This window comes from Spermophilus citellus (genome assembly GCF_964194105.1).
Source record: "Spermophilus citellus genome assembly, chromosome: 19".
Classification (NCBI taxonomy): domain Eukaryota; kingdom Metazoa; phylum Chordata; class Mammalia; order Rodentia; family Sciuridae; genus Spermophilus; species Spermophilus citellus.
In genome coordinates this window covers 13,137,842-13,155,446 of record NC_138201.1, presented here as the reverse complement: position 1 = coordinate 13,155,446, position 17,605 = coordinate 13,137,842, and the positions used below count along the sequence as shown (strand labels likewise).

The following is a 17,605-nucleotide window of genomic DNA, read 5'->3' as shown; positions in this document are numbered from 1 at the left end:
TGCAGACATTTCAATGCTGGCCACGTCAAGTCACAGGAAAAGGACAATGAGAATGAAATTACCTGTGCATTTGCGATCTGTGTCTTCCTTTTTTGACCCACTAATGGTCAACTTGCAGTTGAAGTTCTCCTCCCAGTACTCGGCAAACCACACATTTCTTCTGTTGTTTTCAAGGGTGCGAGATGTGAAGTAGGCATCAAATCCTAAACAGAGTTGAAGGAAAAGGTCAGTGTTTATGGGGCTCTCCGGACACATCTAGAAATAAAAACACCAGTGATGGTTTTTCTTCAGTTTAGTAGACAAGGTGCTTTTTATGTCAATCAAAAGCAAAAATCATCATCGATAAAAGACGACAAAAACACATATTCCAAGGTCATGAATGAATGTGCCAGGCTGATGTGTGGCCTAGAAATAACACTGGCACAGTGAAATTTGCATCAGAGAGCCTAGAAATGACATAATGATGACAATATGTTTGCATTTCTGATGAGCTAAAACAGGACAAAACATTCTCAACAGCATCATCAAGATAATAACTGCCAGCTAGGTGCACTGGCACACACCTGTAATCTCAACAGCTCAGGAAGGTGAAGGAGGCAGATCACAAGTGCAAGGTCAGCCTTAGCAACTTATCATGCCCTTTCTCAAAATAAATAAAAAGGGCTGGAGATGTGACTCAATGGTTAAGAGCCACTGGGTAGTTACTATTATTATTCCCATTTGCAGATGAGAAGATAGGCTTAGAAAAAAATAACACATCCAAGATTAACCTTTACACCACCATCTACATTGCTAATTCAGTGACTAACCTAGGAGTATCATTTTAAGAATTCATTCTTTTAGGACAATCCCATCATATAACTGACTCTGTAGTCAAAATGAGAACAGAAGATTTTTTTTAAGAGGCCATGGATGGTTTTTTTCGCCCGCCGACATTTTTGTGCGAGGGCTGTGGGGACCCGAGTGCGCGCGGCGGGGGAGCCAGCTCGGTGTCCCGGGTGCCCCGCCTCCGGCCCTCCCCGCCCCCACCTGGCCCGCGTTTGCAGGCCCCGCGGGCGCAGCCGGACCTGGGCGCCGGGCTGGGCCTGTGGGTCGCGCGCACCTCGCGCCCTTCCAGCGCCGTGGGCCGCGCGCGCTTCCCGCCACCCTCGACGCCGCGGACCGGCCTGAGTGAGCATGGCCCAGTGGGCAGCTCCGCTTAGCCTCCCCCCCGGCCGCCAGCCCGCAGCGCGGCGCCGCACAAAGAGTGGGGCCCGGGCCTGCTGTGCCTTTAAAGGCGGCAGCCTGAGACTTAAGGTGTTCCCAGTGCCGTCCTTCGCGCCCGGGCCTCATGGAGAGCGCCCGGGCCCTGCGCGCACGCCGCGGTGTCCACCCCTCTGCACGTGCGGGGCCTGGGGGTGGATCAGAAGTAAAAAACTCAGCCAAACAAGAGAGAGGGAGGGGAAGGGCTAACCTGTGAGGAGTGTGGGCCCCAGAACCATGTCTACGCGGGAGTCCTTTAACCCGGAAAGTTATGAATTGGATAAGAGCTTCCGGTTAACCAGATTTACTGAACTGAAGGGCACAGGCTGCAAAGTGCCCCAAGATGTCCTGCAGAAGTTACTGGAGTCTTTACAAGAGAACCACTTCCAAGAAGATGAACAGTTTCTGGGAGCTGTTATGCCAAGGCTTGGCATTGGAATGGATACTTGTGTCATTCCTTTGAGGCATGGTGGTCTTTCCTTGGTTCAAACCACAGATTACATTTATCCTATCGTAGATGACCCTTACATGATGGGCAGGATAGCATGTGCCAATGTCCTCAGTGACCTCTATGCAATGGGGGTTACAGAATGTGACAATATGCTGATGCTCCTTGGAGTCAGTAATAAAATGACCGACAGGGAAAGGGATAAAGTGATGCCCTTAATTATACAGGGTTTTAAAGATGCAGCTGAGGAAGCAGGAACATCTGTAACCGGTGGCCAAACAGTATTAAACCCCTGGATTGTTCTGGGAGGAGTTGCTACAACTGTCTGCCAGCCCAATGAATTTATCATGCCAGATAATGCAGTACCAGGGGATGTGCTTGTGTTGACAAAACCTCTGGGGACACAAGTTGCTGTCGTTGTGCATCAGTGGCTGGATATTCCTGAAAAATGGAATAAAATTAAGCTAGTAGTCACCCAAGACGACGTAGAGTTGGCATACCAAGAAGCAATGATGAATATGGCACGGCTCAACAGGACAGCTGCAGGACTTATGCACACGTTCAATGCCCACGCAGCCACTGACATCACAGGCTTTGGGATCTTGGGCCATGCTCAGAACCTGGCTAAGCAACAGAGGAATGAAGTGTCGTTTGTGATTCACAACCTCCCTGTGCTGGCCAAGATGGCTGCTGTGAGCAAGGCCTGTGGGAACATGTTTGGTCTCATGCATGGAACCTGCCCGGAGACATCAGGAGGCCTTCTAATATGTTTACCACGTGAGCAGGCTGCTTGGTTCTGTGCAGAGATAAAGTCCCCCAAGTATGGCGAAGGTCACCAAGCATGGATTATTGGGATTGTAGAGAAGGGCAACCGTACCGCCAGAATAATAGACAAGCCCCGGATTATCGAAGTTGCACCACAAGTGGCCACTCAAAATGTGAATCCCACACCTGGTGCCACCTCCTAATGTAGACAGAAATAGCTATTTGGTTTTGTTTTTAAATAGATCTATTTCCTTTATCATCACTTCAATTAAAGACTATAAGCAACAACAAAAATCTCATTGTGTCTACACATCTGGTGACCTTAGGTCGATTGTGAGTGGATACAATTAATAAAATGAAATCCATGGCCTTCTTTTCCTGTTACATTAACTGAAGATGCACCTAATCTTGAGGCAGCTTCTGAGTTGAGAATTATATTGTTATCCAATACTGTTGATTCATTTTGAATCTTTAGACACGTATCTCTTGCCGCATAGGCTCTTTCTAAAGGTGCTTTCACACAGCACAGACATTACTGAGAGTAGTGTCACATAACAGTTGTGTCTTTTCATTATATGTGTATTTATCATATCAGTCTGGTCTTTTTTTGTATCTTGGATGGTATTCTGGAAGGTTAGATTTGGTAAGTGACAAGATGGTCTCCTGGTAGTAAGAAGGTTGCATGATTCCTTTGCATCTTTGATTTGTAAAGCTGAGACTAATAATTCAAGAGCATCTCTTTGACCCAGGACATTCTCCAATAGTGCATTCAGTTTCACAAGGCAAGTGCTTCAGTCTGCATGGAAAGCACTTTGAAGACAAAAAAGAAATGTTATTTCTTTTTGTAGCCTTCCTGATATTTACAATAATATCATTAACTTTTCTTTACTGATATAGCAAAAAAGAATACTTTTTTCAATGTAATTAGATGTTCTATAGTGCAACAAGGAATTGCCTTCCAATAGGGAGTTCATGTATAATACTCATTTACAATTCAATATATAATTAACTACGCAAATAATTTTTAAATATAATCAATAATAAAGGCTGTTGTGTGGATGGTAGTGTTTAATACATTTTATATTTTGTATAGTGATTTCAGGCCTTTTGTTTCCTTAAAATCAGCAGCTCTTTAGCCTAATTCCTAGCATTGTTTTGTCCTTTGCGCTAGTACTTTTTTGTGCACGCTTTTTGTGATCTGTTAAAAATCTGCATTGCCAACATTGCAGCTCGAACTTAAAACTTGTTATTCAAATAAATATTTAATTTTTTAAATTGCTCTTGTATAATCAGATGCCCCTTTTAGTATTATTTTAGAAGCGTTGGGAGGGTTTTGCCTAAAGTACAATTTATCGGGGAAAACTAGATTTTAGTTTTATAAACTATCTTTATGGGACCTTTATCTTTCATGGGACCTATATTTTCTTGAATTAAATTTTGTAGTTCTAGAACAAATAGGCAATCTAAAGAGGTGTTATCTGTGTTACTTAAAGCAGAGGCTTCCTTATATTTTAACCTACTAAGCAGTCGAGGGGGTTCCAGTCGTTAAGCACAAGGGCGCTGCATCTTCCTGTGTCTTTGAAAGAAGAGAAGCATCAAGGGTGCCAGTCCTCCGCAAGGCTTTGAAGGCTTCCTGCTTGCCGGCACTGCAGCCGCACTCCAAACCTGTCGATCCTCGCCAAAGGAACTCTCCTCCCCACGCAAAGCTACCTGGAAGCCAGGGTCTTCAGGCCCCCCTCATGTGTGCACCTGAGACTGAGGCCCTTGGTGGCAGGCAGTGCAGAGGAGGCTGCCACAGACTGGCAATACTGGACTTTTATAGGAATTTATATAGATGTCGGTCCTCAAGCTGCACGCCCACCAGTGGTCTGCAAAATGTGTTGGAAACCTCTGAGTACAAAAAAAAAAAAAAAAAAAAAAAAAGAGGCCATGGATGAAATAAGCCCAACATAAACCTCAATGCTACTCATAAAGAGTGTCCAAATAAGACCTAAGTGACAAGATTCCCAGGACTTCTGCCTTTTTAAGATAATGGAACTTTAAACATCCTGATGGTACTATAAGTTCTTGTGAGAATGAGTCAAGAAAAAATATTGGATTCAGAGTCACAAAGGACAGACTTCAATTCCAGCTCCACTGATCTCACTATGTCATAGTCTTCTTTATATTCTCTGTAAATATGAAAGTGGTACCATCTTCTTTCTCTGAAAACTTAGAGTTGAAGGTGAAGAACCAGGGAAGAAGGAGTTGTTTTCACATACTCAACTTATTCAAAGTTTTCCTTTAAGACCATGAAAAAATTGCATCAATTGATAATTACAAAAATAAGAAGTATTCATATACATTTTTCTCAGTGGTTTAGTAGGTAGAAGAATGAAACAATTATGAGGTCAGGTGTTGGAATAGGCAGATCACTCAACGGTACAACCGGCTTCATGGTCTGACAGTGGTAGGGCTAAGGCCAGTTTTGGAAAACAGGATTCCTGTCAAATCATTCAAAGAAGCAGATATATCAGATGGATATTACACCATTTAGTTAGTTCTTCCTGACATACCTCTGCTTAGCAGAGTCAGATTTCTTTCAGGGCCTAACAATCTATTGATGTCTCTTTACCAGAGATATTGAAAAAATACTGAATCAATTTTCACAAGTGGCTTCTAGTCATTTTCATTCTTGAAGACTGTTACCATCAGCCAGGTGTGGTGGAGCGTGCCTGTAATCCCAGTGATTTTGCTTCCAACTCAGGGAGGGCTGAGGCAGGAAGATCTAAAGTTAAAAGACAGCCTCAGCAACTGAGACCCTGTCTCAAAATTAAAAAATAAAAAGGCCTGGGATGTGGGTCAGTGGTTAAGTACCCTGGGTTAAATCCTGGGTATAAAAAATTAAAAAAAAAAAAGAAGCATGTACTGTCCAAGAGATCTTCATTTTTTTAAGTTGTATATGGACACAATCTCTTCTATTTATTTTATTTTTATGAGGTAATGAGGAAAGAATCCAGTGCCTCACATATGTTAGGCAAGTGCTCTACCACTGAGCTAAACAGCCCCAGCCCCAGATCTTCAAGCTTTTTTTAAAAAATTATTTTTTTAATTAGTTACACATGACAGTACAATGATCTTGACATATCATACATTTGAATCGAATGAGGTATAATTACTCCTTTTTTCTGAGTGTACAGGTTGCTGAATCACATTGGTCATACAGTCCCGTATATACATACAGCAATACTAGTGTCTATTTTATTCTGCTGTCCTTCCTATCCTTCTTATTTTAAAAAAGATATTATTATACCCATACATTTATGGTGCCTTAGAGTATACTTGGCATCTCTGGGTAGCTCTTCTTTAGTAAGAGATAAGGGCTGGTTTAATGTCTTCCATTTGCCTGAAGACACTAAACCCTCACTTTTAGCCCTCACTCCACAACCTAAAGATCCTGCCTATCTTTTTTCAGTAACAGGGTATTCAGTACAAGATGTGCAGACCCCAATGTGGAGCAGAGTCAAGGCTAGACACAGAAATTAGAATAACTCTAATAATGTAATTGTGTTCCTTGTTTCCTATTGAATTGAGGCTTTCATCCATCTCTACTAGATCTCAGAAGAAAAATGATCTGAATGCATCTCTCATTACTATTAGTTAAATTATCAGAGTTTTAAAGTATATATCCTTAGGCATGAAGACCAGGATTTTAGTTCAAAGGAAACAGAATCAGAGTTACAACAAAGGAGAAAGATCAATGTTTTATATGAAGCAGATGGAATTCTGAGTATCAATTTTTTTCCTTTTCCTGAACTGATGAGTTTCATTTCAGAAATTAATCTCCATGCTGTTCTGAAACCAGTGTCCCACTGGGTACATAGTGAGCAACACTGCTAAAATCTTAGGACAAAACTTGGAACAACATACAGAAAACGAATAGGGCTTTAGCTGGCATTATAACTGTAAGTACCTGCTTCTTTCCCCCTTTTAAATGGGGTACTGCCCTCAAACAGTCCCTGAAATTTGTGGCTGAGACAAGAGAGTGTAAATCAATAGAGACATAATTCATCCCAGGTGGTATGTTTGAGAAGTGACCTTTCCAGCTGAAAGGGGGGGAAAAAAATCTCTTACCAGTGTGTGATATAAAAGGAAAGCTATCAGAATGTCAAGAGCAGGGTCAGAGGACAGAGCTGCCTGCTCTGCTGGGGCAGAAGGAGGCTGACAGATACTAATGGGGCTTTATGCGGTATCAGAAAGCAACCTGATCACAGCCATCTCAGGTCAGTCATGCATTGCAGATGAAAACTGCTCTGTCAGCCCAAGTGCCAAGGAGCTTCCAAGACCTCTGGCCTAGACTCTTGGCATTTCCTGTTCTGCTTCCAACTCAGGGAAGATGTGCTAAGTATTGAGAGAGATCATCAGTTATACAATACCAGTGGATTAAATGACAGGAAATACGAATAGAACATGAGAATGAGAATAGAGGAGGGGAGAGAGAAACATTGATCAGGGTGAGAAGTAGCGGTGCTCACTTTCCCTACTGCTCAGAGGGTTATTCTATAAACCACTTTGCAGAATAGATCAGTGTTATAGTAAGAGTCTATGGCACAGGAGCCATGGCCCACACCTTCCCCATCCAGCCAAGGGTGACAGACGCTCCAGGGGGGGAAAAAAATAGACTCAGTGTTACCTATTAATATTGCTAATGTGTGTATTCTAAAGATCCAGCCATTCTACTCTGGGTTCTTTCCCCTACATAAGACCCATGTCTTTAAAGTTCACATGGATACAAGAATCAAGATAACTGAAAAAGAAGACCAAGAATGGATGAGTGTTTGCAGCTTCTGGTGAGGGGACAGAACAATGTTTTAACAATAAATTATAAGTTAATTCTGTATTCCAGTACTAATGGAATAGTACTGGCGTGGGCACAAATAAAGGATCAACAGATCTTAGAATATAACAGAAAGCCCAGAAAAATGGGCAGGGGAGTTGACAGTAGAATAAAGGCTGTGTTATGGCTTAGATGTGATATATCCCCCAAAAGCTCATTTGTGAGAAAATGCAAAACAATTCAGAGGTGAAATGACTGTGTTATGACTACATTAGCATTATCTGTGCATTAATCCACTGACAGCAGTTAATTGGGTAGTAACTATATATAGGTGGGGTGTGGCTGGAAGAGGTGGGTCGCTGTGCAGCTGCTTTGTTGAGTTCAGCTTAGTCTCTGGGTTTTCTGGTGGCCATGTCCTGAGCTGCCTTCCTCCACCACACTCTTCTGCCATGATGTTTTGCCTCACACTGCACCCAGATCAGTGGAGTCAGCCATCTATGAACTGAGACCCTGAAACTGTGTGGCCCCCCCAAAAAGGTTTCTTCTTCTAAAATTGTTCTTGTTGGGTCTTTTGATCACAACAATAAAAAAGCTGACTAAAACAAGTATTATTTCAAATTACTAGGGAAATGAGGCCCTTATAATCATCATCTATCAAACAGCAACTGGTTGAATAGGGAAATGATCCAGTTGGACACTAGAAATTTAACATTATATGAACTCACAAAATATATTAGGATACCTTGGGTGGATTCAATCTGAAGCAAGTTAACTGAGGTTTTCTGTCTCATGATGCAATTTCACATTGCTGTAGAAAGTGGGGGTGCACCCTTGAGGCCTGTGCTTCTTGAAGTTTTACCTTGGACTTTTATTGTTATTCATGGTCCTATGTGCACTTCCACAGAGCTGAGAGCAGCTGGTTCCTTGTTTGCCTCTAGCAACCTGGGGTTTCACTGGTCAAGGACTACTTCCCATTCATCTCCACTTTCCCCATTTGAGTTCCTATAAACATTTACTGAAGTAAAAGGAAGTTACAGACATTTAAATCAGTTTGGCAAGAAGATAATTACTGATCTAGTGGGACCAATTCAGGCTCTCAGACATACCAAGACACTCTGGCTGTGTCTACTGATGAGTGGTGGAAATCAGCCATCATTTTTGAGAAAACAAATAAGAATTATTGCAATGGAAATTATTCCACAAAGAACAAACAATCCCACGGGAAGTGTTTATGGATGAGGTAGAGGGAATAAAGTCTACACTATTATCCCACAAAATGTTTCCAAAGGGCTGTTGCATATTATATAATGCAGAATGCCTTCCATTTGTCATTCTTCTGCAGTGCCTAGGGAACGGAGGACATTTATGTAATCTGAATACACTTATATGGGAATAAATATGGTTAAAAACAAGACATAGTAAGTTGACAGTTTAATGCTTAAAAGCAGACACTAAAGCTAGGATTCTAGGGTCCCATTCCTAGTGGAATGGGAGCAACAGACCTATCCAGACTAAATTTCTCAACAAAATAGGAATGATGATAACATCTACTCTATTGGATTGTTGGAATCACTGAACATTCAAAACACACAAAGTTTATAACAATGCTGGACAAGAAACAGGAGTGTGGGGCTGGGATTGTGGCTTAGCGGTAGAGCGCTCGCCTCTCACGTGCGAGACCCTAGGTTCAATCTCAGCACCACATAAAATAAACAAAATAAAGATATTGTGTCCATGTATAACTTAAAAAAAATTAAAAAAGAAAAGAAACAAGAGTGTAAATGCTACATAACTTAAAAAGAAAATTAACAGACACACATTTGAAGTGCAAAAGAGGAAAGAAGAAGAAACATTTCAGAAAAATGTGGACTTTAATACCAAAAACTATGAAATATTCAGTTATCGTGAGACTGGGTTTGGAGTTACATGGATCAGAATTTAGATCCTTTTTTATTTCACTTATGTTACGCCAAGTCAACATAACATGTTTTGACACCAAGTTAAAATGTCACACAGTTTCCTGATGATTTTGTTTTGGTGTTGTTTGCTTGTTCTATTTTATTCATTCCTTGCTTAACCTATTCCAGAAAGGACTTGAAAAGACATGTAGGTTTGCTCATCTAGAAAATGAAGATAGCGGTACATATCCTAAAGATAGTTTTGAAAATTTAAAATTTTAAGCCAAACCAACTAACACTTTGATATTGTTTACTGAATGCCAGTTTTCTTTCCTCTGGTGGACACTAGTAGTTTCAATATCAGATCCTGACATTACGAAGAGCCACCACGTGTGAAAGTCCCTCACCATTTCCCTGTAACATGTACACTCATGTAAACTTCATAGCTATAATATATGTCGTTTGGGGGCTGTTCAAGTTGTCCAAGGTCCATAGAGATGGAAAATAAAATAAGTGTCCCTTGAGTGGATGATTTTGGAAAGAGACTTCTTAAGAGACTTCTACCTGGAGACCACAGGCTGTGGACCGGATGATGGATCACTATATGGTGGGATACTTTTGCTCTTCTGCAGAGAGCATGGAAATAGGGCCCCAGTCATATGGCTTACAACATTTCTTTCAGGCCTGGGTTTTTACCGATATTGTGGGTAGTAACTGTAGTCCTCTTCTGCCTCCCTACATTTCCTCCTTGTACACTAGGTTATTTCCAAGGCATCTCATATTTCCCTATTTTTCTTTTTCTCTCAGCAATAATGAATAGAAGAGGTGTCATACCATATTTCTGCCATCTTTGCTGCAGTACATACTGACATTTGCTAATAAGCATCAGAAGTCAAAAAAACTGTGCAAACATGTCATAGTAGCAATTTTATTTTGAGGTATTTATCCTCATGAAAGAAGTACATGCATTTAAACATATGTATAAAGCACCAGAGGATATTGAGAAAATTTAGTTTTACGGGATGTGATAATATTATGGTAATTATGTAAATAACAGGTCCTATTGATTAGAGATAACTTCTGAAATACTTTAAGTGAAAGACATAATGTTTAAGATTTGATCTTAAATTTGCTTTCACAATAAAAGTTCAGCAGAGATACTTAAAACCCAATTAGCAAATTATACATGATGTTTGAAACTGGGATCTTGGTTTATGGGGTTCATTATATGATTCTATCTATTTTTATGTATATTAGATAAGTTCTATCATAGTGTATTTTAAAGCTTAATTATAAAGATACTCATTTGAGCACTGTTTATTATAATAAAAACTAAGAACTACTGCAAAAAAGTCCAAGATACATGATTAAATATGTTCAAATAGTAAGGAGTCACCAAAGTTTGAGAAAAAAAATCATAATTTTTAAAATGATACCCCAGGAATCAAGAATCCAAAGTAATGTTATATTACAAAGTTACAATATTTTATAACATATATATTACATATGTATAAATTCACATACAATATTCATAAAATCAAATATCTATATAAATTCTGTGTTTTTGATGGCAGTGATATTTATTGACTTAACTGACACATAAAGATTGCACATATTCATGGGGTACCATATGATATATCAATACATGTGTACCTTGTGTTATGTTTATAACAGATTAAACATATCTACTTTCCAAACATTTATCATTTCTTTGTGGTGAAAACATTCAAAATATTTTCTTCTAGTTTTATGAAATTTATGTAAAGTACTGTTTTCTACAGTCCCCCCTACTCTGCAGCAATACACCAGAACTTCTTTCTCCTAACTGTAATTTAGTGCCTATTGATCAGCCTATTCCCATCTCTGCCACCCCCAGCCCTCCCTGGCTTCTGGTAGGCACCATGCTTCTCTCAACTGCTATGAGGTCAATTTTTTTTTTTTAATTCTACATGTGGTTGAGATAATGTGGTGCTTGTCTTTTTATTTCTGGCTTATTTTACTTAGTATAATGACCTCAGTTCCATCTGTGCTGGCACTAGTGACAAGATTTCATTTTTCTTACTATTAGCTCATTCATATATACTAATTCTTCAAAAAATACATGTGTGCATGCATGTATATGTGGCAAAGCACACACAATAAACCTATGCATATAAAAAATTCCATAAAGATATATAGTTATACAATTTTATGTATTATAAATACACATAAAGCTACACATATAAACTACATAGTTATGTATTTACATATAGCTATATATATAGTTATATGTATAGTTATGTAGTTACGTGTGTGCGTATCTTTCACCTAAGTATCTGCCCTTACCAAACAGCATCCAGGCTCTTTTGAGTAGTAAAACTTTATACAACAGTTACCCTCCAACATAAATGAATACCTGTTTCTGTGCACACCCAATTTTCACAAAAAAAAAAAAAAAAACCTATGAATCACCTATGACTTTACCTGTAGTAGATACAGTAAATATACTCATCTAACCACTCTCTACATCAACTCCATATTGGACATCAGTAATCAATCATGAAAATCAGTTTTGGTTATGGACACAATACCTTTGTCTGTTTATTTTTATGTGGTGCTGGGGATTGAACGCAGTGCCTCACACATGGTAGGCCAAGTGTTCTACCACTGAGCCACAACCCCAGCCCCAAAAATCAGTCTTAACTATCCTGGTCTCAAGCTCCTTTACAGTTTACGGCTTTAGTAAGCTCATGTCAATATGATTTTGAGTTCAACCTGGTATACCATACTTCAGAAGAATGTATACTTCCAAGAAGTTGTTCTTAGACATTCACTATATTCCAAATTTACTATATACCAGATATGAATATTTAAACAAATTAACAATACCACCATATCATACTTAATGGGCAACAATTAGACCCAGAACTTTGGTCTACAGTTTGCATTGATCTTCATAAGTTGTCCACAAATACCCTGCCCTCTATTCTCATAGAGCTCTCAGTCCAGTAATCTCTCTTGGAACATACTCTGTTAAAACATAAGGTATTCTCATTTAATATAATCTGTTCAGTACCTTTATGAAAGAATGTGCTAAGTGGTGGAAATGTCCTCACAGAAAACCCACAACAGTAAGATGTGTTGCACTGTTGTTGATAAATGAGTTAGCATCTTTGTCTTAACCTTAATTACAATATAAAGATGTTTTTTTCTCCCTATAGGACTCAAAAGAGTTCAGGAGATTTCATGATTTCCAAGAGAATTCCTGATGGGAGAGAAACAAAGACTGGAAAAGAGTCTAACAGAACTCACCCTTGGTATTCCCTCTGTGAAATTCCATAGAGCTGGCATCCTTGTTGCCAGCTAAGGCTGAAAGCTTTACTTAAGATGAACAGATTCCAGAGCAGCTTATTTTTAACTCCTCATTATTAAAACCAGTCTTTAAAGAATGCATCATTTACCAGTTTCTTTTCTCTGTCCCCTGAACTCTAAGACCCCATACTAGCTTCTATTACCTGTTCAACATCCATGAAAAAAACCTGACAGTACAAATCCAAGACAGGCTATTAGCCTAATTAACTAGCTGAAGAAAATGATGAGCAATCAAAAATAATCACCAAGAATCTACCAGGGAACTTCCCAGATGAGATTTGCCTTCCATGAAGGATGACCCTTACATAATAAAAAGGGTATTTGCCAAGACCTGACTCCTACAAATGCATTTTTAAAGACTATACTGTAATAACCCACCAATCCTGACTCATAAGAGAGATCCTTTCCAGAAACTCATTCCCTAATCTAAGTCAGGTATTTGCCGAATACCTGTGTTTAAAACAATAGTTCGCATCGCTGGTCGGCTATACGCAAAAATAATATATGGTAGGGGTGGGGGAGTACCTATGCTGGAACTTCAAACCAGACCAACTAAATCAGAGCTGTAGTTGGTAGGCCTAGGCACCAGCATCTTCAAGTTTCTATGTGATTCAGATGTGCAATAAGGATTTACAAAATGCACCATGGAATATTTTTGTAATTATGTAATTTGTAATTTGATCACTCACATGTTTGTTTTACACACAGCCCTGGAAGAGCTATACAAGGTCTACCACAGAGAAGAAAAAATCCTCTCCATTGAATCTATGATATGTATCTCACAATTGCTCAAACAATATCACATGTTCAAATGTCTGCGGAAACAAATATTGAATGAAGTATACTGACCATGTTTGATTACATCCTGGTGTTATTCTTTGAACTCTTTCATATAATGAATAACAATTTTCAAAGTTTTAATTGATAATGCTATTTAGTATACAAAGCATATCCATCCACGTGTTTATTCAAGCTTGATATCATCTTAATGACTCTGGGGTCAAACTCACGTTTTCATAGCAGACTGTGTAAACATTTGTAATGTGTGATTTTTGTTCAAAAATATTTATGGAAGGTTTCTGAGGAGTCATTAAATTATGATAATTGCATTCATGGTGATTTATAACTCTGCAATAACCATAATCTTACAAAATAATGAGTTTTACCCAGAGAAATTATTGATAAAGCAGAACCCATCTCTTTTTCCAGGCCACATCATAGTGAAAACCAGGAAACTTGCCAGAGAATTATTCTGCAACGTAGAAGTTTCACGATTTATTTTTAATAACCATACAAGAAACATGTTGCCTGGTTACCATCTTCATTTTGTCCTCTGATCTAAAATAGTCTCAGCAGCCAGAAGTTTTCTGAGAACTCAAAAATCTAAACTTATATAATCAAACATCTATAACAACTCAAAAGGAATTTAACCAAAATGATATTTCATTTTCTTCCTAATCAGCCATTGACCAAAGATTGAGGGGCAGGAGGAACACCTAAAATTTTGAAAGTATTTCATTAAATGCATACATAAAGGGGGGGGGAATATAACTTGAAACCTCACAAAACAATACCAGTGTCCCAGAAAATAACAGTACTATTTAATATGAATTTCAATTGAAACATATATATCAAAAGAACAAGGTTTCCAAACATTTAGAAAAGCTTTAACTGAGATTTAAAATTTTCATGACAAAGGTCTCTTTCACTTTAGAGGCATTTTTAGATTTGAGGAGAGGTGCATTATATATCTATGTATGTATTCAGGAATGCTAAGACAAGCCACAAATAGATGCCCCATGTAAATAAAAATCCTCATGTAAAGAGCAAGTTCAAAAAAAATTTTCAGATCATTTCATTCTTTCACTTTCTGAGTTACTAAGATTTTTTCAGGTGAAGATATTGCATTAAGTTAGTTGTCCTGATCCCTAAACTCATACATTTTTATATACCTGTTTTCTAGGAATCTTATACATTCATATGGTTGTAATAGAACTGATGCACTGGATTAGGGGTGAGCTCCTAACTCTGCCAGAGCCAATCAATTTCCCTTCCATGATAACCTGAAATTGGAAATAACAAAACTCAAGTCAACCAAAACTGCTCACTTATATAGTGAGATGTAAACTCAGGAATTGTTGACAGCAACCATGTAGACTCAGAAGAGAAAAATGTCAGTTTGCTTCAGGAAAGAAGAATGAGTCAATTAGAAACCTAGAAAGGAGACCTGGAAGGTAAAAAAGGATTCTGCATTTTCTACAGTGCTCAAGCACCTGGTTCCAACCTGTTTCTCAAGCCCTGAAGTATTCCCTTCCCTCCAGTTCTTTAAGACATTTGTTTTTTTCTTACAATAAACCAACCACCTCCTTTTTGCTTCTGGCAAACTCTAGTGGATGTCTGCTACTGGTAACTATAATGGAGTAACTGATATGGGAACAGGTCAGACATAGATCGAGAGGCAGAAGTTATAGGAATGAGGTAATAGAAGTTTTCACAGGAAGAAGAAAACATTCCTAAATCTGGACAAGGTGTGTCAAAGAGTTTGTTGCAACAGTGTCCTTTGATGGTATTTGAAAATCTTTGGAATATTGACCAATAATTTCTTTTTTTCCCCCTTCTTCTATGTGGTTGTTTTTGCAGGAGCGTTACTTCAGCCCACTGCTAATTGGTTTAGACAAAGAATTCCTTGATTTTCTCTCAAAGTGGAATGCTGCTGGTTGCAGTGCTCCAGATTCACTGGAAATAGGAACTGAACTTGGTGTTCACACCGTAAGACGACATTATAAATATGGTATTGTTTTGGACATGGACATGATTTTTCAACATGAACATGGTCAGTACTGTTTGTGCTATTATCCCACTGACAATTTTCTGTTCCTTTAATGGGTACGCAGCACACTGAGAGCCATGTCAGAGTTTTGTGACAGTTCCTGGCAGGTCCTGTGCTTGTGACCTGGGTCACTACAATGTCCAGAGGAAACAGTCCCATTATAGTTGGCCGGTATTACTTCTTTGTCATATAAATTTCAAGTGTGTCTTGGATGCAATCAGAAAATGGCATGATAGAGCAATTAATTATAGTAGATATTAATTAAATCAAGAGGCATTATGTGGAGAGATTCTGAAAGCATATAATGCACAGTCCCTGCCCTAGGGACACTTTTAGTGTTTGGTGAAAGAAAACAACAATAGTCATAGTTCTGGACAATATTTATTGAAAACTTTAAAAATGATTACATTTGTTCCCTTCTTTTTTGAAGGGTAACCAGAAATTGAACTCAGAGACACTCGACCACTGAGCCACATTCCCAGCCCTATTTTGTATTTTACTTAGAGAGGATCTCACTGAGCTGCTTGGTGCCTCACTTTTGCCGAGACTGGCTTTGAACTTGTGATCCTCCTATCTCAGCCTCCCCAGACACAGGGATTACACGTGAGTGCCATCACATCTGGCTACACTTGATTCTTAAATGTATTATTTCAATCCTCACAAACTACCTAGGAATCAGTCGTGATTATTGTCCTTATTTAGTGAATGAGGTCAACTAAAACTTAACATAGGGTACATATTTGGCCCAAAGGCTTATAGCTCATATGTGGGATCTGAACAGAGTCTACCTGATCCCAAAGGATGAGGTTTTAAGCACAATGCAAGAAAAAATGAAAAATAAGAGAGCAAAACCATGCAACAATGTTAGAGGAAGTGCAGTCATGTGATAGAATTTCAGGAGATGAAGAATGCTAGGCTGTGGAGGGTAGGGGGTAGTCATTTATGCCATGGGAGAGCTGTGGTCTGAATTCAGCCTAGAAAATGCTGAGTTCATACAAACAGGAAAGAAAGGAGAGACCAGAGAACGGAAGCATAAGGTTAAGAATGGGGGCATTCCATGTGTTTCTGGGAAAGGAGCACATTAATATGACTATAATGGATGTGTGATGCAGAAGAAAACTTTACCTAATGGAAACAGACAGTAAAGGCCCTTATGGGAAGAGTTTGTATGTTATCTCACAGGCAGCAGGAAGTCATTGAAGGCTGCTCCTTAGGTTTGGAAGCCACATTTGAAGAAGAATGCGGTAACAGGACTGGGTACAAAGTTCACATTTGTTGAGTGACATTGCCATGGAAACATTCGAGTATATGGTTTCCTATAATCTTTACAAAATCCTGAGATGTAGAAACTACCATGCCCTACTTACATGATTGATCCAAAATTCTGTCATGAAAGATGTCTCCCCCAAGTTCATCAGATAGAAAATAGAAATATTTTGTTCCTGATCTGTTTACTTCAAAACCCACACTCTTAACAGTCCCCCAAGAAGCAGTTATTGCAAAGCTATAATAAAAATAGTAACAGCTAATATTTACAGATCTTTTCCTATTTCTACATTTGAAGTGATTTGCATACAATAGGTTATTTATACTGAGAGCCCTGAGATGGATACTACATTATTTTGCAGATGAGAAAAGGAGGCAGAGATAGCATGCATCATTTGTCCAGGACTGAAGCAGATGAGATTTTTTTCCCATCTTTAAGTTCCAGAGGCTGTACTCATGGTCCTGATGAGGCTCTCATTTACAGCAGGTGACCAAGAAGTATTTAAAAAAGCAACTAGTAAAATTTTTGCAACGATAGACTTTAAACAGGGACCTTGATGGAGGAAAGAATGAGATGTGATTAGATCTAGCGTTTGAGGGAAAAAGTTAAGGGTGGACTCAAGAAAGACTCAGGGGATCCTCCCCTTTTAATAGGAAGATGGTATGATTTCTAAATCACTGATCTTGAGGTGATGTTGAACCATGAAGGAAAATGCTCTGAAGTGTGAAACTGTGGATTTGGAAGCCAAGCAAATAATGCTGGTGATTCTTGGAGCTGAGGGGAAGGAAAAAAAAAAAAAAACCTTCAGGTGGAAGAGTATAAAAATCAGAGTGATACACAAGATGAGCCACGAGAAGGGTCCACATTTAAGTATACTACAGAGAAACAAAGGGGCCATGAAGGGAAATAGAGGGAGACCTGTCAGCGAAGTACCAAGAGAATGTGGGATATATGGGACTGTGGAATCCCAAGAGACAGAAACATCAGG

The 17,605-nt window shown here is 39.0% G+C and overlaps 2 protein-coding genes across 4 annotated transcripts in view; one reads left to right on the top strand and one right to left on the bottom strand.

The window, feature by feature from the left end:
- GRM7 (glutamate metabotropic receptor 7) overlaps positions 1-17,605 on the bottom strand; it is a gene marked incomplete at its 3' end in the record, with an annotated part of 844,437 nt that overhangs the window by 296,924 nt on the left and 529,908 nt on the right. For both annotated transcript variants that reach the window (XM_081276152.1, XM_081276151.1), the window contains exon 5: positions 63-203. In XM_081276152.1, the coding sequence (XP_081132278.1) occupies positions 63-203 (141 nt within the window). The remainder of the gene's footprint in view (positions 1-62; positions 204-17,605) is intronic.
- Positions 1,377-3,829, top strand: LOC308638576 (selenide, water dikinase 1-like). 2 transcript variants are annotated; one of them, XM_081276154.1, is made up of 2 exons: positions 1,412-1,667; positions 1,760-3,829. In XM_081276154.1, exons 1-2 carry the CDS (start codon positions 1,586-1,588, stop codon positions 2,656-2,658), a joined length of 981 nt encoding a protein of 326 aa, XP_081132280.1. In that variant the 5' UTR covers positions 1,412-1,585; the 3' UTR covers positions 2,659-3,829. The 2 variants fall into 2 exon arrangements, with proteins under 2 accessions (XP_081132279.1, XP_081132280.1); XM_081276153.1 differs by having other exon boundaries at positions 1,377-3,829.

What these genes read in the sequence shown, in the direction of transcription:
- LOC308638576 (XM_081276153.1), top strand. Translation starts at nt 1,480, where the DNA reads ATGTCTACGCGGGAGTCCTTTAACCCGGAAAGTTATGAATTGGATAAG.